This window comes from Apodemus sylvaticus, chromosome 12 (genome assembly GCF_947179515.1).
Source record: "Apodemus sylvaticus chromosome 12, mApoSyl1.1, whole genome shotgun sequence".
Lineage (NCBI taxonomy): Eukaryota > Metazoa > Chordata > Mammalia > Rodentia > Muridae > Apodemus > Apodemus sylvaticus.
Window position 1 is genome coordinate 71,334,718 of NC_067483.1, and position 26,780 is coordinate 71,361,497.

General features: G+C 38.5%; 1 protein-coding gene across 1 annotated transcript in view; it reads left to right on the forward strand.

The window, feature by feature from the left end:
- The window catches only part of Kifap3 (kinesin associated protein 3), a 131,225-nt gene extending 108,544 nt beyond the window's left edge, over positions 1-22,681 (forward strand). Inside the window, exon 20 of the mRNA XM_052200611.1 lies at positions 21,337-22,681. Within this exon, the coding sequence (XP_052056571.1) occupies positions 21,337-21,445 (109 nt within the window). The 3' untranslated portion in view covers positions 21,446-22,681. The remainder of the gene's footprint in view (positions 1-21,336) is intronic.
- The last annotated feature ends 4,099 nt before the right edge of the window (positions 22,682-26,780 follow it).

The following is a 26,780-nucleotide window of genomic DNA, read 5'->3' on the forward strand; positions in this document are numbered from 1 at the left end:
GGGATTATAAAGACAAAGGACTTAGGCTGGGAACAAATAGTGTTCTCATTGAACTTAAAATCTGACAAGCCTGGTTACCCTTAGAGGGAAGAAGCGAGACCTCTGTAGCACCTTCCCCTAAGTCAGGAAAATACCCAGATGGCCTGCAAACTCTTCCCTGCTTCCTCTTCATGATAACTAAGCCCAGCAAAGTTATGTCGGGAAGAACAGTAAAAGGTTAATGCAGCAACAGTAACAATGTCGCATCAGCACTCCCTTCAGTGATTGGCGGTGGCATGTGTGATGGAGCATGAGACAAGCTGCAGCAGTGGGAAGTGCCACCACCACCCGCTTCCATGGCTCCCAGGCTTGACTGTGGAGCCTTTCAGTTGCATAGACAAAGCTGTAAAGTAGTTGATCCAGGTGCTGCTAGGTAAAGAATAAATTAATAATTTTTATGACATCTGTTTTTTTTAATTGTTCAGATTTTTCTCTTTTCTCTAATGATGCTTAATAATTAAACATTGAAAAAAGTGTTAAGACCTAATCTATATCGTTGCTTTTCCTAAAGCCCAAGTCAAAGGTGCTTCGTAGTCTGAGGGTCTGCATTTCTGTAATATGGTGAGTCAGTTTAATTGGAAACAGTGAAAGCTGTTAAACTCATCTATCTCATTCTACAAGAGAGCCCTGACGTTTGATAAAATAGATACTGGCAGTTGGACAGCAAATCATTGGCTTTAGACACGTGTCACTACTGGTTTGAACCTCTTGGCGCCAGGATTTCCCGACATTTAGAGCTAATGCAAAATGCATTAGCGCTCCAAGGCACTGGCTCTGGGGTTGCCAGTCCCAGTGTCAGGAGTAAATCTCCCCAACTCCGAACTGGGGTTGGGGGTGGAGTGGAACTTGGAATTGAAGCTAATTAAAAATAATGGGAGCAAGGCAAGGTTTTGGGGTTGTTGTTTTTTTAATGTTATGTACTATGTATTCATGCCATATTTTTGGTCCTTTTTTTATTATAACTCTTACTTTTCAAGACTAACAAGAACCTCATGTTAAGGGTATTCTTAAACTGCTTCCAGCTTTTACAAATCAGTTTTTGTTGCAGTAAAAATGGTCCATTTTCCTTTTATAGGAATCCAATTTTCATAAACTGGAAAAACGCAGTCTGCTTCAGTTTCCTTGGGGCTTTGAAAAATATTTTTCAGAGAGAGAGCCTGGTGCTCTTTGTGGTTGGTAAAATATGTCATCGCTGACCGTCTCGCTGAGGTCAAAGTGAACTGGACTCACACATGACCTATTCTCCGCTTCCTATGCCTTCATTTCCTGTGTGTGTTAGTGACAACCTTTTGTTTTCTTTCCTGGAATATTTTACTATTATTTGTTTTGTGCTTAAGCTTATATATTACGCATATATTCTTTTCACTGTAGCCTCTTTATCTTGTGAACCATTAAATAACAGCTGAAATTTAGTTGCAGGAGCATAATGAAGTAACAAATTATTTCTCTAAATGAAAGAATACTTTATACTAATTTTAACTATAAATTACACTTTCATATTGAATGTACCTGCTGTGGCATGCATGTGGAGATCAGAAGAAATACTGCAGGAATCAGTTCTTGCCTTTCATCATGGACTCCAAGTATTAAACATAGGTTGTCAGGCCTGCTAGGAAGCATCCTTATACTAAGTTGCCTTACCAGGCTCATAGTTTTTTCAAGTATTATTTTTCCTAAAACTAGGATTCTATGTATACAAATGAAATTCACTTCTTTCACTGTAAGGCTGCCCTTATCATCCCCCATCAAAACCCTAGCTTACCAGGTTTAAGACAAGGCCATTATCAAACAATATATAATTTTAAAAAAATAACTCATTCAGTGTCCTGTATATTTAGTGCGCTACTAAACTTCTATACACTGAGTTCTTGATGTGGTTGTATGTGTAGGTCCTCAAATCCTTTAGTTCTGGACATTTGCAGGCATGTTTAAAAGGACTGTTTGTAGGTTTAAATAGAGTTTCTTAAGCTTTGATTTATAAAAAATATAGAAGAGGGGCTGGAGAAATGGCTCAACAGTTAAGAGCACCAGCCGCTTGTTGAGAGGACTTGTGATTCAATTCCCAGTACCTACGTGTCGACTCACAAACATCTGTAACTCCACTTCCAAGGAATTTGATGTTTGATGATCTTTTCTGACCCTGTGAGTACCAGGCACAAACATGGTGTACACAGACCCAGGTAAAACACACCCATACATACAAATGAGAAAATAATTTTTTTTTTGATTTTTCAAGACAGGGTTTCTCTGTGTAGCCCTGGCTGTCCTAGAACTCACTCTGTGGACCAGGCTGGCCTCGAATTCAGAAATTCGCCTGATTCTGCCTCCCAAATGCTGGGATTAAAGGCATGTGCCACCACTGCCCGGCTGAGAAAATATTTTTTTAAAACACAGTTTCTTTATAAATACATATGTATATATATTGAGACTATAACAGCAAGGCTGAATAGCAGTATAGTATCCCATTTACTTTAAAAATTGCTTTGTTTTATACACAATGCTTCTACCTGAAAATATACAGGTCTATGTAAACTTTTATAATATATTAAATTTAATTATGAATATTCAGCTATACAAAGAATTTTTTAGCTTATGTAAAAACATCTCAAACCCAGTAGTAAATGCTTTCCAGGCCTAAATCAGAGGAATAAATTTAAGCTCATTCTACTTTTATGAGTATTGATGGAGTAGAAATATGTCACAGAATTTCTTGAAATTAATAAAATCATTCACAAACTTTATAACAAAGAGAATTCTGCCTAAGATAGCCCAGTGCTTGTCGTCGTACGTGTTAAAGTGTAGGACACTAGAACTGCTGAGCATGGAGCAGGGACTCCTGGACTGCAGGACATTAGCCTTGGGTACCTGGGTAAAGAGAGTCTGTTTTCATTGGGAGACTTAGTCTGTGAAATAATCCTTATGAGAAATTTTACTTTACATTCTGGATAGTACCAATCGCATTTTTCAAGATAAAATATTCCTAGGAACCTTTGAAATTTTCCAAGAATAAAACGTTTAAGATTTTTTAAAAATCTGAAGTACAGCAAGGCTAATAACCCACATGTCTTTGACCTTCACACCTGTACATGGCACATTTGATCAAAGTCACAGATGTGAAGAGGGTGAAGAGTGAAAATAGAAATTAAGAGTCAAGACATTTTTAGGGAACCAACTGGAACGGGGCAATAATAAATCCTGAAGCCTTTAGGCTCAATACGAGGGGCAGCCTTTGTTCCACATGGTTACTGCATCTAGATGACAAGGAGATGCATTGATCCTGGTGACCTCTGTTTGGGGAAGGGGAGAGAAAATGTTTTTAAAGGGGGGATGTAGCATTCACTTCGTAGCAGGACAAATTATAAACCTATTTTGCTTTAATACATTTGGACATGTTTTCTTGCAGATTGGTATTTCACATTTACTTGAAGGCAAGCTGTGAAGAGTTTATTAATGCATTAAGTAATTAGTTCATTACCTTAAATTCTCTCTAAAGATTAAATCCAGTTGTATTAAAATGAAAGTGAAAGAATGAAGTTATCTCGGTTGGAGAGTGAATGCCCTGTGCGTGTCACTTCTTCAGATGATGGTGCTTCTCTAGGGCCTGTTAAATGCATCCCTATGAGTTGACCCATTTGTCTTATTTGTCATTTTTATTTTTAGAGAGACGGCATCTTTCTAGCAGGGAAAAGGCCTCCCTCCAGTGCTTGGACACTAATTATTTGCATTTTCCCATGGAAAATTGAATTAGATTTTATTAGTAAATTGGACCTATAACCTTTAAGGCTAGATTTTATTAGATTATTAAGGCTAGATTTATTAGATCAGCATTTACAAACTGTAAACTTTACTAAAAATTAGAAATACAAGCCAAAAATCACTAAAACCTTGGGAAGATGTCTTCCCTAGAGAGGTCGCCGTACTTACGTGGAAGGTGTTTTCAGTTCTTTACTCCCCTTACAGATGTGGAAGCCAGAGAGCTTGGCAGTGGGCCTGCCCTCACCAAGACAGTGCCTGTACTCGCCGGGACGCGTGCTAGCTGTGTAGAAAGCCCAAAGATGTTCTCAGAGGAAACCACATTATTGAGGCTTTATTAAGACTTTCATTTAGGAGGAAAAAATACTGCTATAATTGAATCTACAAGTCAAATAATAGAACTGAATCCTATAAAAATGTTAACACATGACTGTGCACAGCCTTGTGTTTAAAGACATGACATGGGTGTTAACCCTGGCTTGGCTAGGAAATTGAACACATCACCACCATTTAAGAGTGACTATCTAATGGTAAAGCTCGTATGGTTTTCCAAGTGTACTGGTTACATTTTTGTTAACTATGTAGATACAATTGAGAGAGAATTTAGTCAGATATGTGAGTGCATATCTGTATGCCCAGAATTCAGGAAGCTGAGGCAAGAGGATATCAAGGCAGGCCAGCTTAGGTAATCGTGATACTCTGTTTCAAAACAAAACAACTACAAATATAAATTAAAAGAAAGTCTAGAGTTTCTAAGTATATGTGAGTGCTTGTAGGAGATGTTTGGCCTAGGTAATGCTATCATCAAAAGTAGATTTTTTTTACTACAATGCAAATTACCATTTCAAATGCTTCCTTCCTTATTCATATTTTAAATAGAATAACAAGCACTATTCCTTTTAAAATGAGATAAATTAGGCCTTGAGTCTAGTGTTAGGATTAGTCCTTAACTGGAGAGAACTGTGTAATTCAAGGTTGATTTATTCTTTCTAGTCCTGTCTGTTTGGTTGTGGCCTAACTGCTATGAATAGTCATTAAGTTTTCTTATGTTAAAAATGTTAAACAACATTGTTTAATACTGGGCTACAGGCCTTTAAATGTAGTATTAATTAATTGCTTTATTCTCCATGTTGCCCATAGTCACTCGTGGTGTCCTGTACAAATAGCTTACTAATCAAATAAAAGCCATGTGGGCTGTGTAGCTGATTTGCATTTAGTTTGAATAGGAATTGTACAGGTTGTATGTAAGTCATAAAAGTAAATCCATATTCCCAAGTTAAATCTAAAAGTGAAATACTAAGTTATGATGAATGAAGAAAAAATGTACCAGAGAAGGCCTGCTCTAATGAGCTTAGTGACTGTGCTCAGTTTTAACTACAAGTTTCTTGTTGTTGTGTTGAGTGGGAGTTAGTCTATAAACCTTCTTGTAGAAGTATCTAAGACAAAAACAAGGAAATATAATGTTCTAAACTCAGCCAGCCCAAACCACTTGAGCTGCTATGACAGCTCATAAAACTGAGAGTAGTTTTTAACTGGGCTCTGTTTTACATTGCCAAAGTGAATTTTCCTTGCAGGAAGTAGCCAGAGGGTTTATTTAGTTTCCAGCCCGTGGCTTTGATCTTGCTATGCTGTCACATCTCGGGTTACATAGCCCTTTTTCACTGCAGTAAATCTGCAACAGTTAATGAGAATAAAATTTCCTCCTCCTTACTGATCGCATGCTGCTAAATGCCAAACCACAGCCAACTGCCTATTTGTACAGTTTCCGTAGGGTGCATGAAGACAGTGCGATCAGTTTAATCTTGTTGTCTTTATAATTCATTTTATTGGGTTTTCTTCCTTTTCAAGTGACCTAGTTTTTACCAAGTCACATGGTTACAAGACCAAAACTGAAAGAAAATTTTAGGAAGTGAATAGTACTAAGAGGTGTTCCTGGGGTGGGCAGAGAGGTGGTGGACTTGCTGCATTAAGATGAAAATTGGTCACTGAAAGGTTTAAACAACCAGAACCTTTCTGTCTCCTTTGGTTAAGTTATACGTTTAGTGTGAACATAAACTCATGCTTAATTAGCCTAAGGAGTAAGAACGTTATTTTTTTACTATAAGTACAGAAATAATACCATTGCACCAAGGAAATTTTGAGGCTTTCAGAAATCTTCATTTCTATAAGAGCTACTCTTAAAACAAAAGTAACATTATTAAACCCACTCAAGCCATTTTATCAAGTGAATAAAATTTTATCTCTGTACACATAAATATTATAATTATTCAGTAAATTTATTAAATTTATTGTTCACTTGTTTTTTACCTTTTCTATTGCCTTGTTATGAATGATAGCCAAAATAAATACACACACACACACACAGAGACGGGGGTGGGGGGAGAGATCTATTTAAACTTTTAAAAATAATTAAAAAAAAAACTGTCAATTTTATTTTGAACTTCTCCAGTTTTCTTTTTTTTTTTTGTTATATACATTTTTATTAATGTAATAATTTTTTATTTTTTTATTTTCTATATTCTTTGTTTACATCTAAAAGCTTTCCCCTTTCCCAGTCCCCCTCCCCATATGTCCCATAAGTCCTCTTCTCTCCATCCATTCTCCTATCTTTCCCCTCCCTTTTCTCGGTCCTGGTACTCTTCCCCTACTATGCTGGATCAAGCCTTTCCAGGATTAGGGCCCTCTTCTTCCTTCTTCACGGAAATCATTTGCTATGCTAATTGTATCTTCAGTATTCAGAGCTTCAGGGCTAATTAATATCCACTTAGCAATGATTGCATTCCATGTGTATTCTTTTGTGATTGCGTTACCTTGCTTAGGATGATATTTTCCAGTTCCATCCATTTGCCTAAAAAATTCATGAATTGTTTTTAATTGCTGAATAGTACTCCATTGTGTATATATACCACATTTTCTGTATCTATTCCTCCATTGAGGTATATCTGGGTTCTTTCCAGTTTTTTTGTGTGACTGAAGCAATAGACTTTTCTCATTTAAACTCGCGTCTGTGCTTACCGCAGTTGTCTGAGCCTTGCTTCTCAATGCTCTCTTACCTCACTTCAAAACATGCCAGTCTTCTGATCTCTCTAGTCAGCCCTTCTTCATCCCTTCCCATTCTTTGTTCTTTGGCAGATAACTCCTCCTCTCCACCTGTAAATGCTGGTTACTTCAGCCAGACACTCACCTGAGAGCATCTCTTCATTCACACTGGTTACAGGACCATCCTGTTAGTCTTCAGTACTGTCATCTTATATTTTCTACCAGAGATTGATTTGAACACGATCTTTTCTCTCTTCCTATTTAACATAGCTAATTAAATGCTTGTAACATTATCAAACAGCTAAATTTATATAAACATCTTTTCATCTTTTTTTTTCAAGACAGGGTTTCTCTGTGTAGCCCTGGTTGTCCTGGAACTCACTCTGTAGATCGGGCTGGCCTCGAACTCAGAAATTCACCTGCCTCTGCCTCCCAAGTGCTGGGATTAAAGGTGTGCACCACCATTGCCCAGCCACATCTTTGTATCTTAACAAACATTACAACCATCCACCATGTAGTCAAGTCAGAAACTTTGGGGACTTCCTTGAGTTTTCGCTCCTATTTGAACTTTGCTTGCAGTATATACTGTTAGCACTCTAATGCAAACTACTGCAGCCAGCATCACTCAGCTCCTGCAGCCTCCTAATTAGTTGCCATGGTGTTGCCTCCCCTCCTGGTCCTCCTGTTCCACTTAAGTGTTTTCCCAGTCCTTTTAAGTCAAACCCCAGCACCATGCTCCTTTAGAAGAAAGGAAATGTGTCAGCATGCTCTGGATACCCGCATCATGTGGCACTTCTGCTTCCTCAGCCTCATCTACAAATGTCCCACTTGTGTCTCTTCTTCCTTGAAGAAGCGCTCCCTACTCTGTCGCCTTCCTGCCTAGCTTGAGTAGTCATCAGGCTTTAAATAACTAGCTTTTGTGGTTCAAGTCTCAAGTCCAATATTATTTACTCATAAAAGCAACTTCTTCAGCCCATCTGCTCCAATCGGTCATTTCCTTGTCGATCTGTCGTTCCTCAGAAGTATGCACTCTAGAGGAAAAGACCTCTGACAGTCTTATTCAAAGTCGTATCTGTAGAACCTGGCACGTACTGCATTCTCCAGCAGGGCCTGTCTTTAAACACAGATGAACTTACTCCTCTCCCCATGTTGTAATTTATTTTCAGTGTGACCTGACTTTTCATAACTTTTTACTTCTATACTTAACCTTTACCAGTTCTATGTCATCCGTTCAAGTGTGTAATGCAAACATGTGTTAGATACATGTTGCCATGATATAGTGTCTTATATATCCTGCATATAGAATTTTGTGCTTCTGCTTTTAACTTGTTAGCAGATAACTTTGTATGTGGAAAAATATTTTAATAATCCAGATAAGGTATAATTGTTTTCAATTATTTTAGTTTATATAAATAGATACTAGTCTTTATGATTAAGGCCTAGTTAGCATTCTTTGTATACTTGTATCATACATCTACATATTAAATTAAATATTCTCAGTACTCATCTATGCTAACTTTAAGCATAATATCCAATGAGCCACCAACTAGGAGCTTATGCAATCTACTCCAAGGCCCCTGGCACAAATATAGTCAAGGTCTACCTGGTCAGACTTTAGTGGAAGAAGATGTGCTTAATCCTTGTAAGACTTGAGGCCCCAGGGAAAGGGGAGGCCACTAGGGGGAACACCCTCTCAGAGGCAAGGAGAAGGTGGAATGGGATGAGAACTGTGGAGAAAAGCAATGGGGGGCTATGACAGTAATGTAAATAATATAGTAAATAAATAAAATAACAAAAATTGAAAAACAATATCAAATAAAGTGAATTTTACAATAATAACATCAAAACAAAAAATTAGTATATTAAAAACTACTTGCTATTAAGGCAGATTAATGTAAATATACCATAGTATATTAGATGTTATCTTGAAGTTTTGTTGTTACTTTTACAAAATTTTATTAGTTTCTTAGAGAATAATAAAAAAGAAATTCAGAATGCTCCAAATTATAAGCAGAATCTATAAAATCATATCAGTAGTCCATCTGATTTATCTACCCTAAAGAAACCTTATAGCTTCACTATAACTGTGGAAGAAATAGTATTACCATTAAAGCTATTGTTAATTGTAATAACTAACATTTTAGAATTGCTAGAGAGGGGTGTAGCTCAGTTGGCAGAGTGCTGGTCGGATGCCCAGGATTTGATCTCCAGTACCCCCAGCACTTAGGAGTTACGAAGCAGGAGAAGCAGGAGTTCAAAGTCAACCTGGGCTACATAGTGAGTGGGAGGACAGCCTGTGCTACATGAGACCTGTCTGAAATATACACATATTTTTCTGGAGATAACATTTGTTTGAAAGATAATTTTTGATGCAGAAAGATAAATGGAATGTGTTTAGGCCTCACATGAATTTTATCTGTAGTCAAATCTTACAGTGCTTTCCCAGGACGTCCATCTGTTCAATGTTGTGTGAGTACACACTGAAACTGCAACATGTACTTTAAAGTTGTGTTTCTAGGAAATGGTGGTATAGTCAAGGATGATATAAACGCATGTGTTAGCTTCCAGTGTCAGAGAGCAGGCATGCTACAGTGGCCCTGTCTACACTGTCTTCCTTCATCCCATCCTGACCTGTTATTGACCAGTAGTTGATTAGTGCATTGGAAGACTCACATGTGCCTACAGATTCCTGTTGTCACTGTTTCTGTGATTTCTAAAGTGTTTTTAACTTAGTTTCTGTAATAGCATTCAAAGTTAAAAGAACACAATATAAGTATATAATCAAGGTGAAGATATGCATTCAATGTTTTATCATTTAAATTTTTATTTGTAGTCTGTTTAATTGATAAGCATTTGAACAGGATCTTGAAGGGCAGATATCAGTATAATATAAAATGTATAATGTGTTTGATCACCCTGATTATTATTCCTTGCTTCCTTCCCTATTGTGCTAATTTTTGAGGGTAGTAGTATCATCAGGCCTAAAAGGGGCCCGAAGCAGCAAGCACGGAGCCTGCGTGGGTCTGCCTTAGCCTCTGCAGACATGCTGTGCTTGTTAGCCTCCTGTCTGTGGGGTGAAGCAGCCTCTGCTCTTCCCCTGGTACAGGGCCCTTCGTCCCTCACTGTGCTGCCTGGCCCAGCTTTGCTGTGGTGGTTTGTGCCTGCATTCACTGCATCTTACTTCTGGAGTGCTCAGTTGTTATCTCCAGGAGGCCTGCTCTTCTCTGAAGAGAAATGGAAGAGCAGTGGATCTGGGGGAGAGGGGAGGTGGGGAGAGGACTGGGAGGAGGGAGAAGGCTAAACTGTGGTCAGGATGTGTTGTATCAGAGAATAAAAAAAAGAAAGATGAATAGAATTTAATAGAACAGAATAAAATAGAACAGAATGTCTTAAACAGTGTAATTTGGAAAATTATGAGGTTTTAGGAAAGTGACTATATCAAGGTATCAAGGAGAATAATGTAAAGGCTGATTTTAATGCCTCCCATTTAAAGATTTAGTCAATAGAAGCTTATTTTTCACTTTAGATCGGTAGATAGATAGATAGATAGATAGATAGATAGATAGATAGATAGATAGATAGATAGAGGAGACAGACAGACATATACATTCCAAGGGGAATAAATGGGAAAAAATAAAACCCTGGATAGCTGGATGGCTTGGCTGGAGCTCAGCAGACATACGATTGTTCTCAGGCTTGCACGCTTCCTGTGCCGCAGCCTCCTGCTTCCTGGAGCTTCAGGCCTAGTCGCCATGCCCAGTTAGAAAGTTAAACCTAGCTACTGAAGCAGTCTTTAGATTTTTAGATTACAATAATTTTATATTACAAACTTAGAATGTGTCAGGTTCTCATTTTTAGAAATAAGCAGAATACACTACAGTGGGTAGTCGTTTAGAAATGAAGATGTCTGTCGATGGATGACCTGTCTATATTCTTGTACAGTTTACCAGTAGGAACAGAAGGCGGCATGCTCAGAGCCTCCATAAATAAGATAGAATTCAGGCCTGCTTCAGAGCAACAAGTGTTACAGATACTGTATTCTGTTTTTGCTTGAGGAGAGTTAAGTTTTTAAACTTCATATTTTCATTAAAGATAGATATACACACACACACACACAATTCCTTTGTTTTTGTTTTTGTTTTTTGGTTTTGGGTTTTTGGTTTTGTTTTGTTTTTTTTTTTTTTTTTTTTTGGTTTTGGTTTTTTGAGGCAGGGTTTCTCTATGTAGCCTTGGCTGTCCTGGAACCCACTCTGTAGACCAGGCTGGCCTCAAACTCAGAAATACATCTGCCTCTGCCTCTGCCTACTAAGTGCCGGGATTAAAGGCGTGCGCCACCACTGCCCGGCTTTGTTGGGTTTTAAATAAAAGTTTTATATATAGTTTCATTTCAGACTATAGAGACATGACAAATGTGTTCTTGCTCTTTAAGCTCTTAGTTTAAATTTTCAATACTCTTTAGTAGAAACATCAATTATTATGTGAACATAGTATTCTGTCTAAAATAGTGAAGAGTAATCACACACACCCATAATTTTTTTGTTGAGCCTTGGAAAAAATTGTATCTAAAATTGGTGTACCCCACTTTTTCAGAAATTTTTTCCATTTTCATGTTTATTTGGATGGTTAACAGAAAAATGTTTGTGTGTGTGTGTTTGTGTGTGTGTGTATATATTTTCCTGGGGTCAGGGATTTTATAGATGGAATGCAATTTTATATTTACCTCATTCTCTGTATGAAGAAAAAACTATCACTGTTTGCCTTTTTCTTCCAATATTTGGGAAAGAAAGTGTCATTTATCGTCAACAAATAGGGGTTCAAGTTACTTTAAATGGTAGTGCTGTGTTCCTGGCCCTAAGACTTGGAGCTCACATGCAGGTTTGCTTCCAAGCACAAGTGTGCATTTGAAATACAGACCACAGAGCACATCCCCTTTACCCTGAAAATTTCTCATCTTTCCCTGACTTACATATAAGTCCTTTTCTATAGCATCAAAGACAGTAAATATCACAGAATAAAATATTACACCCTAAATATTTTCATGTCCTGTGCTTCTGACTAAAGAAGCTTTCACTCGCAGTCTCCTGAGCACAGAGAAGTGTACAGAGTGAGAAGTAGACTGCATAAATGGCGGAAAGTCCTCCCTTGAGTTACTCCTTTAACATGAGCCGGCCCGTGGGATATAAAGTGAGGCATTGCCCTCACTTTTCCTAATGGTGTTCTACATTTGCATTTATCATGACGCAGAATCTAAGTGTTTGATTGCATTAACCAGTTTACACAAGCAGTCCACTCTCACTATGACACGAGGAAGGGCTGATTGGCTGTGACATTATTTTACTGCAGAAATAACTAGCATACCTCTACATAGGCATAGATCTCCATGACTTATGCAGAAGCCTTGTAAAGGCAAACAGAAAGCACATGCAATGGACTGTCTCTTCACTGTTACTTCATCATGTATAGGAGCCAGAGTTTACCAAGCATTTATGGATGCATCATTATCATCCCATATAAGGTGACAGTTATAATCCAGATATCAACACTACCAAATATATACCTAAGAATGGGTTATACATGGAAGACACTTGAGACTGGACTCGTCTGAATAAAAGAGATAGTCAGTACTCCACAAAGACAAAAATGACAGACTTATAGAAAGGTAGCAGTCCTACCCATACACTCTTATTTGATGTCATTGTCCATGAGAAAGCCTCTGCTTCACATTCTTGTCTACACTCCATCTGCCTGGCCGAGGGACAGTGCTGCCGTAGCCCTGTGCTTTGAAGGCAGTACAGTCATGTCCTAGTCTAGTATCAGAAGACTTGTACCCAAACAATCCATAGTTAACCTTAACCTTGGGTAGAAAGTGGATTGAGCTCTACTATAAAGTGTGTTCTTGTGGGCTAACCAAGCCTCTAGAGTGAATGCAGAGATTACTTTGATGCATTTATCTGGCATCTACCAGTACTTACTGCTGAAGTGGCTTAATTCACAACTTCAGAGTAGCAGTGGTACTTCCCAACATAAACCTTAAAAATAGACTAAGTAGGCAAAAATGCTATTTCATATATTTACAACTTAAAATTTACTTATGATCAAATTTTCAGATGTTCTTACTTAGCTCTTTGAATGTAGATTTTTAATGAGTTTAGCTACAGTTTTTTGTAATCTACATCTTTCTGTTCATAAGTTTCAAGAACTATTAGTTTATCTTCCAAAAAGTCTTTACTGACAAACTAGTATATGAGTTTTATCACTGACATGATTTGTCTATTATTCAGCAAAATAAAGGGAAGAAATTGGTGAATAGTCTCAAATAAGTTGAAACATGTTATGTTAAACATATTATTTTATGACAATTTAGGTTTTTTAAAGATTCATATCTGTCTATGTCTTATGTGATGTATAAAGAGAAAAGTTTCAAAACTATATTTAAAATTTCCCAAACTATATTAATTATTTAAAGGAGTTTTAATGAGTTGTCACAGAAAGCTAATAACATTTTTCCATTTTTTAATGATTTACTTATTTTTTATATATATGTAAGTACACTGGAGCTGTCCTCACTCACCCGGGAAGAGGGAGTCAGATCTCATTACAGATGGTTGTGAGCCACCATGTGGTTACTGGGATTTGAACTCAGGACCTTCGGAAGAGCAGTCAGTGCTCTTAACCACTGAGCCATCTCTCCAGCCCCAATATTTTTCCATTTGAGAGGAAAGAATTATATCAGTAGGGACAGCATCCATGTTAGATGGCTGTATGGCCTCTGACGTTTTTCAAATATCAAATCTCTATTTTATAAGGAAAGGGAGAAATTGATATAGCCTGTTATTTTATATTAATCAGGATGATTTGAGATTCGTTTCCATTTTTAGGACTTACTCATTCAGTAATGTAGTGTAACTGGAATTCTACTTGGTGCTTAAATTGCAGTAACTAAATATGGTTATTTACATTTTAACCAGTTAGTCCAACTAGAGCATTTCAGTGCTCATGTGCTGACTTTGGATTGTGTTTAGGGTATTTGACTTTACAGCCTGTTTAGTTTCTTTTCATTTCTTATTAGTATTTTTCAGTACCTAATAGTCTCCTGCCCCCACCTCCGACAAGAACTTTCCTTTCTGTTCAGACATCACAAACGTTTTCCTTTTGGCATGTGCTTTCTAGCTCCCCAAGCAGTATAAGCAAATTGGAAAGTTCAGCTGTCATTCTTAGAAGGTCATAGATCACACTAGCAGCCCAAGTAATCCAAGAGGTTTTAAGTATCATAGCATTTAGTTTAAAGTGAAATTTGCTCTGACAGGGCTGGCAGACCAATAGGAAAAAGAAATATTTGTGCTTGGAAAAGTGCATGTGTAGAGACCAAGAGCATAGCTGATGGCTGGAAGTGATTTCAGTCTAAAAAAACAAATCATTAAGAGAGTGCAGAGGGGTAAAACACACAGTTCATATTTTAAAGAGTCTCAAAATGAACCAGCAACTAAGGTTAGCATTACACAGTAATTAGTTTGGGTGTTCACATTTAACTCACTCAGTACCAGACAGTGTGGTTAACCTGTCACTCAGAAAACACTGCTACCGAGGAGATGCTCTCTACTAAACCTCTAACAGTAATTTTGTGCCTTAAGAAGAACAAAGACATAATGACAGATAATAAAAACGCTGAGCCAGTACCAGACAAACAGTTATTTAAAAGAGGTACTAATGACTCAGTTTATTGATGAAGAAGCTACTTAAGCCACTTGGTAAGTGCTGGGATTCGAGGCATCACTCGACATGTATAGAACCCGCCAGTAGTTTCCAGAAGTTCTCATACACAATTGAAGACATGTAGTCAAAGAGAGCTAAATGCTATGCTCTAACTAAAAGACTTTTCTAGAAGCCAGAGACCATTATAGGCTTAGGTGACCTCTCACTTGAGTTGTAGTAGGGCTACCAATAAGAAAAGGCAACTACTAGTTAATAGCTGCAGTTCTTTTGTTTACACGCTGCTGTTCTCTTTGGAAAGCCAGTCTTAAATCAGAACAATACAAAATTTATAAATATTTTCCTCAAATGCCCAGACTAGATAAAATAAGAATAGAAAGAATTTCTAGTAAGATGAGGCTATGAGGAAGGTCTCTTGATGTGCAGTTTAAAAAAAAAAAAAGACAGAAATTCAAAAACTACTTCCATATATGGAAATGCTTGTGATTTCCTTCATGATTGACAGTCCACTTTTACCCATACAAGCATTAGCCATTACTCTGGGCTAGTGAAATAAAAGCATCTAATTCTCCCTCAGTTGATGAGAAGAAAACAAGTCTCTAGGTTCCTTCGTTTCTACCTTCCTGCACTGTGTGCTGTGCAGGCAGGACTCTCAGGAGTGGGCATGTAACTGTTTGGTCATAGGTGTTCTTTATCTTCATCTTTAGTCACTGCAGAATGTGGATGGAGGCAAGCATTCATCGAGATCAGAGGAGAACCAGTGAAGTGGAATTTCATTACCGATTGGAATAAATGAAAGATACTTTTTACACACGCTCCCTCCATTGGTGTGAACTAGTTTTTATCTGAAGCACCAACTAGTCACTAACTGAATGAACTGCCCCCACAGTGTTTTCCCCTTACAACTGGCAAATGTCCTAACAAAAATGTTTAATGAAGCCCAGATGAATGATTTAAATACAGCTTCCCAATACTTATATAATTTGCTCTTTATTTTTGAAAAAAAAATGAGATTTCATTTTAAAATATTATGGAGCTGGAAAGCTGGCTAAGTGATTAAGAGCAATTTCTACTCCTCCAAAGGACCTGAATCAGTTCCCAGCACCCAGGTCAAGCCGGTCACAACTGCGTCTAACTCTAGCTCTGGGGAATGGACATTTGCTTCTGGTCTCTGAGGGCACCTGCGCACATGTGATATACACAGATATACACAGGGAAAAAACAAAGAAACCTTCCACGTGTTATTTATGTTTTACTTTATTAATAATAAAAAGCAAAATTAATTGTGTATACAATACACAAAAGTAAATGTAAAATTACAGCTAAACTGTGTATGTATACATATGCCAGACTCATTAAAAGACTGCATAATTATACTCTTGTATTTTATATTCTCAATGATATAGTGATTCCGTTTCAAAACAAAAATTAATACCTTAGAGAAATCTAAAATATATGTATAATGCCATTAAACTTACTAAAAATACATGTTTTTGATGTTGGTTCCATGATGATTTTCAAACTATGCTGTAAAAATAGTACTTTAATGTGCAGGTTAAATTTTCAGTTACAAGCAAGCTAGGCATAGTAACTCGCACTTTTAATCCCAGCACTTGGGAGGCTCAGAGGCAGGAGGATCTCTGTGAGTCAGAGGCTAACCTGGTCTACATAGTGAGTTCCAGGTCAGCCAGAGTTACATAGTGATACTAGCAGGGAAAAAAAAATCGGTGCCGAAGACAATCGATTGAAGCAACACAGTGACAGATTTTACACTCAGCACCAGGTGATTACTATTTTGTGTGAACTAGATTATTTCACACTTACAAAATTGAAGATGTTAGTTATCTGAGGGAGCAAAACTCCACTCCATCAGTGTTAAATACAGTTTAAATTCAGTTAGCTTTGTTCTAAAACTTAGTAGCACATTCTGAGTACAGTGGTAAGACAAGCTCACCATCTAGTGGCTCATCTGTAAACTACACATACCGGTTGTAAGACCTTGTTAGGTAACTTACTTGTGCAGCATTTCTCTTCCTACTGCAGGAATTTCAAGAACATGGCATTTTCTTACGACTAAAGTAACTGACTGTCTGAGTTAGTGCGATGGAACGCCTCTGCCATTAGCTATTTCATGAAGTATTTCCTATACTCATGGGGATGGTTCTGCATTCAGATCATCTATACTAACTTCCAGCTCTCAGCTCTAGTCTAGTAAAGTTTTGTAACTAGATGTCATTTCAAAAGCTAGAAGAGATGGGCCAACAAGATGCCCCATGGCTGCCGGTGCTTGCTGCCAACCCTGACAGGCTCGGTTTCCTCTCAGGACCACAGGTGGAAGGAAGAACTGCATTATTCCCATAAGCAGCTTTCTGACCACCACAGGTCAGGTGTGCACACATGTGTGCGCATGCACACACACACACACACACACACACACACACACACACACACCCTCTGTTGTGAACTGTAACAATCTACTGACCGTTGTTTACAGGGCTCCAGGCATCAAGACTCTTACTTCTCTGTGTTGGGCAGATATATTTATATACAAAAAAAATCTTGTTTGTATGTCAAAATATTTTCAGATCTTAGAGCCTATGAACTCATGAAAAAAATGGATTAAAAGTTTTCTCTTTCATGCTAATGTCCACTAATGAATTTATTACGTTTGTACTTGTATTGATGACTTAGTAGTTTAAAAGAAGAAAAAGACACAGTTGCTCTGGTCTAATTATAGTGAGATAACGATGATGCTTTTCACTTACGCAGCACTGTCCATCCAAGGATTTCAAAGTGCTTTGCAAATATGCACTAATTAAGCCTCAAACAGCCGAGGTAGGTGCCTGTCTTCCCTTTCTCCAGGAATGTCCCTGTGGCACAGAACAGTGTGCCACACAGCGGCTTCCTGGGCTGCCATTCCCCTGCACTGTGCTGCATGTCCAGCGCCACCTGCCCTTCAGATTTTGTTTCCCCCAAATCATCGCAAGTTGAGAATCTTAGTGAATGTTGCCTGAGGACTTGTTTCAGACCCTATAAATATGGACAGAATTCAGTCTTCTGCTTTCTCTGTGTCAGTGAAGTCTGTGGATTTATAAAACCAAATTCTAAATGTGTTTAATATTATTGTTGAATTATAAGAACAATTTTTACTTTAAGGGATTTTATTCCATTTTCTTCTTCAGGTTCTTCTAAAGTCATTGTTCTTGGGTATAAAATTTAAAAGAAGATTTATTTATTGACATTACCATCCCTTGTTGTCTTTTTATCAGAGAACCTTTTTCTTTGGACTAGAATTATCTGTTATCAAGAAAATATACTGGGTTTCAGTAATTAAAGGATTTAAAATATTTTATCTTAACACTAAAGACAAAAGTTAAATATCACTAAACAGTCACAAGAAGACAAAGCATTATAGTGACTGCATGTGCTAATGTAGAAGGATTTACATGTTTTATGTAGTTTCAGAGCAGCAGAAAGAGAAATTGTACATATAGAGACACACTAAGCAGATTACACTTAAATACCATATGTATAGCCACATGGTACAAACTATTATCTAAATCAGTGGCCAAGCAAAGCTCAGATGTCACACATTACAGCTTAGTTTCCTTGGGTTCCTAGGTCCCTGGTCAGGGCACACAAATGTCCCTGGTACTATTAATGCCAAGTCAAGTCCTCCCGAGTCAGAAAGGCACAAGTTTTCTGCATCACTGCACCTTTGTATTTGTGTTTCTGTTCCTTCAAGAAGAACTTACTACAAATACTGTCAACTTCCATTTAAAATGTACTTACTGTTAGACTCTCATATTTTTGAGCCTGAATCCTCATTAATAATGTTGTGTCCTTTCATCAAGAACAGAAGTAGAGCTAATGTCAATGTGATCCAAAAGAATATCTGTCTGCAAGTTCTACCATCGTGGACAGCCCTGTCCTCCACTATTTAACCCAAATAAGGGATGCAAGAAGATAGCTTTAGCTTCACAACTAACTTAATGTAAAAGGGGGCCATAACTACAGAAGGTGTGCAGCATCACAACACTCTCCAAGCTGGTTAATGTGTCAAATACCCTTTAACTGCGTCATCTATGGTGCATGAAGGAGAAATCAGAGACACTTTTAAGAGTTAGTTTCATTTTCTTACTGGGAGATACACACACACACACACACACTATGTATATACGAAAGTATGAAAACTCCCAAGTGCTGCCCTACACTTTGTGGCATACACTCAAGGGCCATGAACTCTTGGCTGCAGACACAGATCCTGCCACAGAGACCTAAACACAGGGATACTAAAAGGTTCCACACCTGAGGGTGGGTTTTGACATTTATAGTGGAAAGTGAAGCATATAGGCATATCTAAATGTATTTATTCATTTGACAAGCTACATAGGAAAACAGTGATGAGGAGTGTAGTGGCTATTCCTGGTTGTCAATTTGACTTTATCTGAAATGAACTACAATCTAGAATTGGAAGGCTCACCTATGAACCTAATCTGGAGGCTCAGAGATAAAAGTTTCTGACCTGGATCTTAGCATGGGGATCTTGAAGCATAGTGGCTCTGAATTCCAGAAGATTAAGACAAGGAGATCTCCGAGTTCAAGATCTGGGAGTAAAGGCATGGAGGCACACGCCTGTAATCTGAGCCACACCTTCTGCTGGAGACCCACATGCCTTTAATCTGGGCTACACCCTCTGCTGGAGATATATAAGGACACTGGAAGAAGGAAGATTTACTCACTCTTCCTTGCCTGCCTGCCTCGTGGGACTGAGCAACTGCTAGATCCTTGGACTTCCATCCACAGCTGCTGCTGCCCATTTTTGGGGAGTTGGACTATAGACTGTAAGTCATCAACAAATTCCCTAACTATATAGAGACGACCCAAACTAATACAAGGAGTTTGCCTATCCACCATAGAAATATGGAAAAGTCGCTCAGCTTGAATATAGAACAGTCTCAGGATCTGAGACTCAACTATGTCCCTTCCTCAGTGGGAGCAACGACCTGCAAAGGTCCAATGGTCCAGGCCTCTGACAGCCAAGGAAGTGCGTCAACCTCTGCTGTCTTATTCTGTACTGGCATGGCAGACTGCCTGCCAATCATCACCCTTCATGTAGAATTCCTCAAAGCCCTCTCATGAGACAGTCAATTTCAAAAGTACTTTCTTTGCTCAATGATCTACTACAAGCCTCTGATTTTCAAATCTCAAAGCAAGGTTTGAGAAAGAGAAATGACAACAAATTATCGTGGTCTGATATGTCCCCAGCTGTCAGCCTCTTAAGAGGTGCTAAGGAGTGTCCGAAGTGGCAAGAAGAAAGATGGGGAAGGAGTTAGTTCACATCGATGAGCTGCAGTCACCCCTACATGTAGGGAATTATGAAACTGTAGGAGCAGGCTGTCTGAGCGCTCAGGAGTCCCAGCAGACACCTGCCTCTCTGATGCTGACTGCTGGACCCTGTGGGTAGATAGAAGCCTGGTGACTCCACCAATGTCTGGGATATCTTTTTATGAATTAAATTTGTTCTTTAACAGTTTCATACTTGCATATAATACCCCTACCCTCTCTGAAGCTACATCTAGAATAATATTTTCCCTTCACCTCAAAGTTTAATCTCTTCAATGGAGCAAAGTACAAAGGGGTATTTATATTTTTACTATTTCAAAATAAGATGCAGACTTAGTCTTCAGATATAGTCTAATACATATACAAACACTTGAACATATGTACTATTAGCATTTTAATACTTATTAGTGCATTTCAATATAATCTTACTTTGTGAGAGGAAGTTAATATAAATGTGAATATTGTTTTAATCAGATTGACATTTTGTTGGTAAAATTATCTTTCTGCTTTGTAAAATCTCACATCTTAATTCATTTAAATGCTTTATGTTTTCAAAGCTTAATTTCTGCATTATGAATTATTTCCTTTGGTTTCAAATTGAGCTCAACTAGCATTTGGTGCATGGGCTGTGTGTGCATGAGCATGCTGATGCTGCGATGTTTGCCTGGCAAGTGAACACTTTGTCCCTTTCTTCAGCGTTAGGTAATTCTTTGCTAAAATGCTTTTATAGTACAGATTTTCTTCTAACAATCTGTTCGATAGACAAAACAAAATTGTGAATTCAGAGTAAACTGTATCTGTGCTGCAGGCTTGTCTTTGTGACCTCGGGGCTTCTGTTTGCATAGAGTAAACCAGAGCATACAATTGTGTTGCTTTTACTAAAAAGGAAAAGATGCACAATTTGGCTTTCAGAGTTTACAGATCAACTCTGGCTGGTTTGCAGGCTATGTAGAGTTCTCTCTTGATCTTTCAAGTTCATGTAATTTCGATGTCTCGGGAGTTCGCTGCTAATATTCAGATTGCATATCTTAGTAACTGGGGGTTAGTCTCTATTCCACAAGACAAAGAGACCTTGGAATAGTCAGCAAACTTTTGCCACTGTGACCATTTCCTAGTGGAGTAATGCTGCTCATTGCTTGAATGTGACTTTTTTCCTATTTTTTCATAAGAACCATGTATGTGGATAATTTGTTAATTCAAATTGTTTTCAATTGAGTCTTCTGCTTTATTTGGGACAGACCCTTCCCTTCTGACAGGTTTCTGATATTTGGGCATATATTGTCAGAGGTATATATTTTATTATGTACTTTTTAATGAGAATATAAAAGGTTAATAATATCTCTGAAAATTATGTCACTGTCAGGGGATCTAAAGTGTGACATTCTGGAGCCCTGACAATGACCTGCTGCAGTTAAAATCACAACTTCTAACCTATCTCTCTCTTTCCAGCCTCGGGATGGATGGCTTCGGTCAGCCAGTGGGAATCCTTGGACGTCCTGCCACCGCGTACGGATTCCGCCCTGATGAACCTTACTACTACAGCTTTGGATCTCGATAAAGTCACCCCTCCCAGCTTAGGAGAGATCTGTGTGCTGTGGGTTAACCTTGACTTAATAATGCATGTTGTACTCCTGTGGGGCTGTGTTGCTTCTTTCTCCATGTAGTTAGGTAGCTCTAACCTCACATCTTTGTTAAGTACAGTTGACGCTCCACGTCCACTCGTCCAGCCACATCCTGAGTGAATGACATTTCCCATGAGACTGTGGCGAAACTGCTAGCCTGGAAAAGCAGATACTGTATTATGTAAGATAAGTGACTAATTTCTATTTAAAAAGAAAAAGTGACATACATGCAAAGGAATGAGCCAAAGTCATATGTTCATATTTACTGTGTTTCATAGGAACCACTCATATACATGGGATACACATACTTTTTTTGCTTTCACTTTCTAATTATAAACTCCTTAGTGTTCCGTGTGAGCCATGCTACCTTTAAATCTCATCTTACATGAACCTCATCCTTTTTATCCCATACTGTGTCTGGAAGTTTCTTTCACAAAGTTATTAACTATATGAGCTTTCTAACAAACAGTGAACATATGCTGTATGTAATGTTATGCATTAGCCTAGTCTACTGAGTGACCAGGGACGTGTTAAGGGCAGCAGAATGCTGGGGAGCAGCATCCTCTGTGGACAGAGCACGAGCAACACTGAGCTTCTGTTCAGTTCTCCTGAAATGTACAATACAAAATGTGAAGATGCTAATTGTTTTTGCCTTACCTAAGAAAATTAAGAAAAGAACTCTCTGTTTGCTCACTTAAGATAGAAGTGGTTTGTGGGAAATTGAAAGGGACAGGATGATTAATAATGAGTTTTGAAACTAATTCATTGATTGTAAAATATTGAAAACTTGAGAAACTAAGCAAATGAATTCAATATGAGCATAGATTGTTGCTTGATCATCTTCTACTGAAGGAAACATAAGCTTCTGAACAGTACAGATCAAAGGGAAGATTTCTGCCTTTAAATGTAAAATCCCACTGATCTAAGTATACTGTTTACCTCAATTCACACATTTAGCACAAAGTCCTAGAGCTGGGAGGGTCCTTCGGACAATTCAGTGCATCTGCTTGAGAAATGTAACTCTAACCAGTAGGTGTATTCTTACCTGATACATAAAGGTAGTATATGGTCTGGGACGTTGTTTATGTTTGTGAATTCACAATTTTGAAAGCATGCAGTTATTGTCTTTGTTTCCCTTTTACCCACAAAAGATTAAAGCCAGAAGGTTTGAATCAGCAGTGTCCAACTCTCATTTTTATGATTAAAAAGAAAAATCTATGGTGAAAGCCAGTGGGATGACTGGGTAAGTAAAGTCACTTGCCACCAAGCCTGACACCCTGAGGTCAAGTCCCAGGACCTAGTGGTCGAAGGAGCAAGCCAGTTGCTGCACAATGACCTCTAACCTGTACCCACATGCTGTGATATATATGCACCCCTACACAAACACAAAAATAAATAAGTGTAAAATATGTATTTCCTTTAAAATTGAGATAGGATACTACATGATTTGCCCATGTTTCTATATTTAGTCAGTGATATTGCCAGTCTCTTTGTTTTCAATATAGCAGTCCATGTACAGATGCTTTCCTGTTGTTTATCACATACACAGTCTAAGTACACAAAAGTGATATTAATAGAAAAATAAACAGGTGTTTATACACTGACTTAGAATACTCCTGATAATTCATAAATTTCTAAATATGTTATTGTTGTAGGACTTCACAGATTTAGACACTATAATCTTTCCACTTGGGCATGGACAGTTTACCATTCTCCTGTTTATTAAAGTTTGACAAATAAATAAATAATGAAGACTAGATAAATTCTTGTGTATGTCAGTTGGCTCTTAGCATTTGTAGAAATGCCATTCATAATGTAAATCATATCCTGACCTCAGATTTTGATTACAAATTAAGGTCACACTTAATTTAATGACATACTAGAAATTTTCTTGAGGCATAAAAATTAAAATTCCCGGGGCTAGAGAGATGGCTCAGCAGTTAAGAGCACTGACTGCTCTTCTGAAGGTCCTGAGTTCAAATCCCAGCAACCACATGGTGGCTCACAACCATCCATGAGATCTGACTCCCTCTTCTGGAGTGTCTGAAGACAGCTACAGTGTACTTACATATAATAAATAAATAAATCTTTTTAAAAAATTAAAATGCCCACAAGCATCTTTAAAAGCTGGAGCCAGGGCTTAATGGCTCAGAATTTGTTCAGCATATGTTCAACCCGGGTTGTATCCCCCAGCCCCTCAAATAAAATTCATATAAAAAATTTTAAATTTCAAAATAGCTTGAAAAGAAAAGCATACAATGCTTGGAAGAACACTCTGCCTTTGGTCTTTAGACAGGGCATGACTAACAGGCAGGGTGTAAACTATAGACTTGCTTACTTTTGTTGAGGGATAGATGGAGTCAGAACTCAAAAATACTTAACTTGAATAATTTTTTAGTGGGTTTTTAAAAGACAGCTTTTCCTCATCTACTTTTCTTCTGTCGTACTAGAGATTTAACCCGGGTCTCTTGCACACAGTAGTTAAGCACATTACCCCTGGCCTGTGGATATTCTTAAGAATGAGTATGGGAAGTAGACCCCCATTCCCACCACCACCCTTTATTGAAAAATAGATTCCTTTCTCATTTAATATATCATGATTACATTTTCTCCTCCTACTCATAGTTGCTCCCACCTCTTATCTGGATCCACTACCTTTCTTTCTCTGATTAAAACAAAACAGGTTTCTAAGAGATAACTACCAAATATGTCAAAATATAAGATAAAGCAAAAACTATCAGTCAAGACTCAGCAAGGCATCCCAGCAGAAAAGAGTTTCCCAAAGCAGGCCCAAGAAGCAGAGGCACTCATCACACACTCAGGAGTCCCCTGAGAACACTCAGCTGTAAGCTGTAGTCTATACAGAGGTGCAGACCCTGGGTGAGCCCGTGCCTGCCGCTTCAGTCTCCAGAGTTCAGGAGCCTTGCTTAGTTGGTTCTAGGGGCCTTGCTCTCCTGGTGTCCTCCATCCTCTCTGGCTCCTCCAGTCTTTCCACGTCCTCTTCCACGGGGTTTCCTGAACTGTGGGAAAAGGGGTTTGATGGAGACATCCCAGTTGTGCTTTCTCCATGTAATGTAATGCCATGGGTGTCTGGATCTGTTTCTGTCTGCTGCAGGAGGAAACCTCTATACTGATGGCTGGATAGGCCGTTGATCTGTTCTTCTGACTGGTCCCATTCACTTTATATATCAAAAGTGTCACTTTTAAAAAAATGAAAAGTTAGCTTTAGGAAGAAATAGCCACAAAGTGATTGGATGAACTCGAGTTAGCAGATATAAATATGAACTACAGTACCAAATGCAGACCAACATTGTCATCCTCAGTGAAGAGTGATGTAGTTTTGACAACTCAAGAAGTAACTGAGGGGATGTAACTTTTTAGAGTCATCCATTCAAGCTGAGCTTTCAGTAAAAATGGCGACACCTCCCTTGGAGAGTCAGATACAATACTGAGTATTCTTTTATCTTATATATAAATCTCTAAATTTAGAATTCAGATATACACTGTACAGAGCCTAATGTCTTAAAGTATACCTTTCTGGTCATTGCTTTTAGATGCACGCAGCCTCGTGCATTTGTAGCTAGTATTATGTGTTGTGTGTTCCCTGAGTCGGGAATGTCCTTTCATTGTAGACGTGCCCATCTTTTGTTAGCTTGGAAACCTCTCTGTCCTCGCACTCTTCCTCCCACTCACCCAGCTTTGAAAGTCAAGGTTAACCCATCCATCTCAATTCCACCATACTAGAGTGAGATTATTCACACTCCCAACTTAGTACAGCTAACATGGCTAGCCAAACCCTGATCAAACTAAGGAACTTTAATAGATTCATCACAGCTGCCAGGGAGAGGCACACAGCTTGCATCTCACCCTGTTTTGAGCAAAGCTCTTTGGCTTGCAGTGGCCACAATCATCCTGACTTAGGAGAGTTGGGTTGGGAATAACAGTGAGAGGCTTTGTTGAAATCTTGTTCCCCTTGGGAGTACCTGGCTAGAAGCATTTTAGGTGCAGAGTCACAACTGAGTGACCAGGGAGCATCACAGTCTAGTCCAGTGGTTCCCAACTTTTCTAACGCTGTGACCCTTTAACACAGTTCCTCATGTTGTAGTGATTCTCAACTGTAGAACCATTTTTGTTGCTACTTTGTACCTGTATTTTTGCTTCTGTTATGAACTGTGATGGAAATATCTGATACTCGGGATATCTGTTGTGTGACCCCTATGGGGTTGTTTGACCCCAAAGGGGTTACGACTGACAGGTTGAGAACCACTGTTCTAGTCCTTTCCTTTGTTTGATGAACCTTGGTCCAACCTCTTTTTCTAAAACTCAGGGGGAGTCCCAATCCATTGCCTGAGCATCACATCAATGGAGCCAGCTTGAGCACCAAGGCTTCCTCCTCCTCACTGGTCATAGCACAGACAACCACCAAGAGCCAGGATCTCTCAGTACTTAGTGCTGATGCTCACAGGAAGCACCCAAGCCCCAGGCAAGCACCCCACAAGCGCATAGTCTAAGTGCTTATAATTTCAATTTTTATTCTCTCTGATATATTTTGGTTAGTTGTTAAAAATAGTGTCAAAGCAAGCAGAGTTTTCGAAGAATGAAATACAAATGGTTAGCAAACATTAAAACATGTAAAACCATATGAACCATCTCAGCAGTGATAAAAGCAGTTAACCAATAGAATATATCCAGTGATTTGATAGAAAATAAATGCCAAGAAAATTCTAACCACATAATGACCAAAGGCATCATAGTTTAGAAATTGAGCAGATTTAGTATTTTAATATACAAAAGGCAAAACCATTATTAGGCTTGGCTGTTGACTTTTACACATTATGTTTTATATAATAAACTTGGAAACAGTGGCTCCCAGCAATGACCATCCTCACAATGGAGGTGGTTTCTGTATGGCCCAGTTTGCTGGTTCGCTGGCTTTGGACTGGTCTTTTTGTGTTAAGAGCTCACCAGAGCAGCAGCCACCATTCTCCAGGGGCCCCTCTAGCAGAGGCCGAGAGGACCCTAGGACCTGAAACCCTGTGCTCCTGGTGTGGAGTCTGCGGTTCTCATCATTCTCATCTTTATCATCATGACTGAAACAAGAATCACACTGAAGACTAGGTTGACACCTCTCTTCTCACCCAGATCCTCCTGCCTTAACTTACATGCCAAGTGTTTTGATGATTCTCTTCCCAAACTAGTTGAGTGTTAGTTTTTCTCACCATTTCATTTCCATCTGCTTGACCATAAGTATAATCAGTAAATTTGCCATCA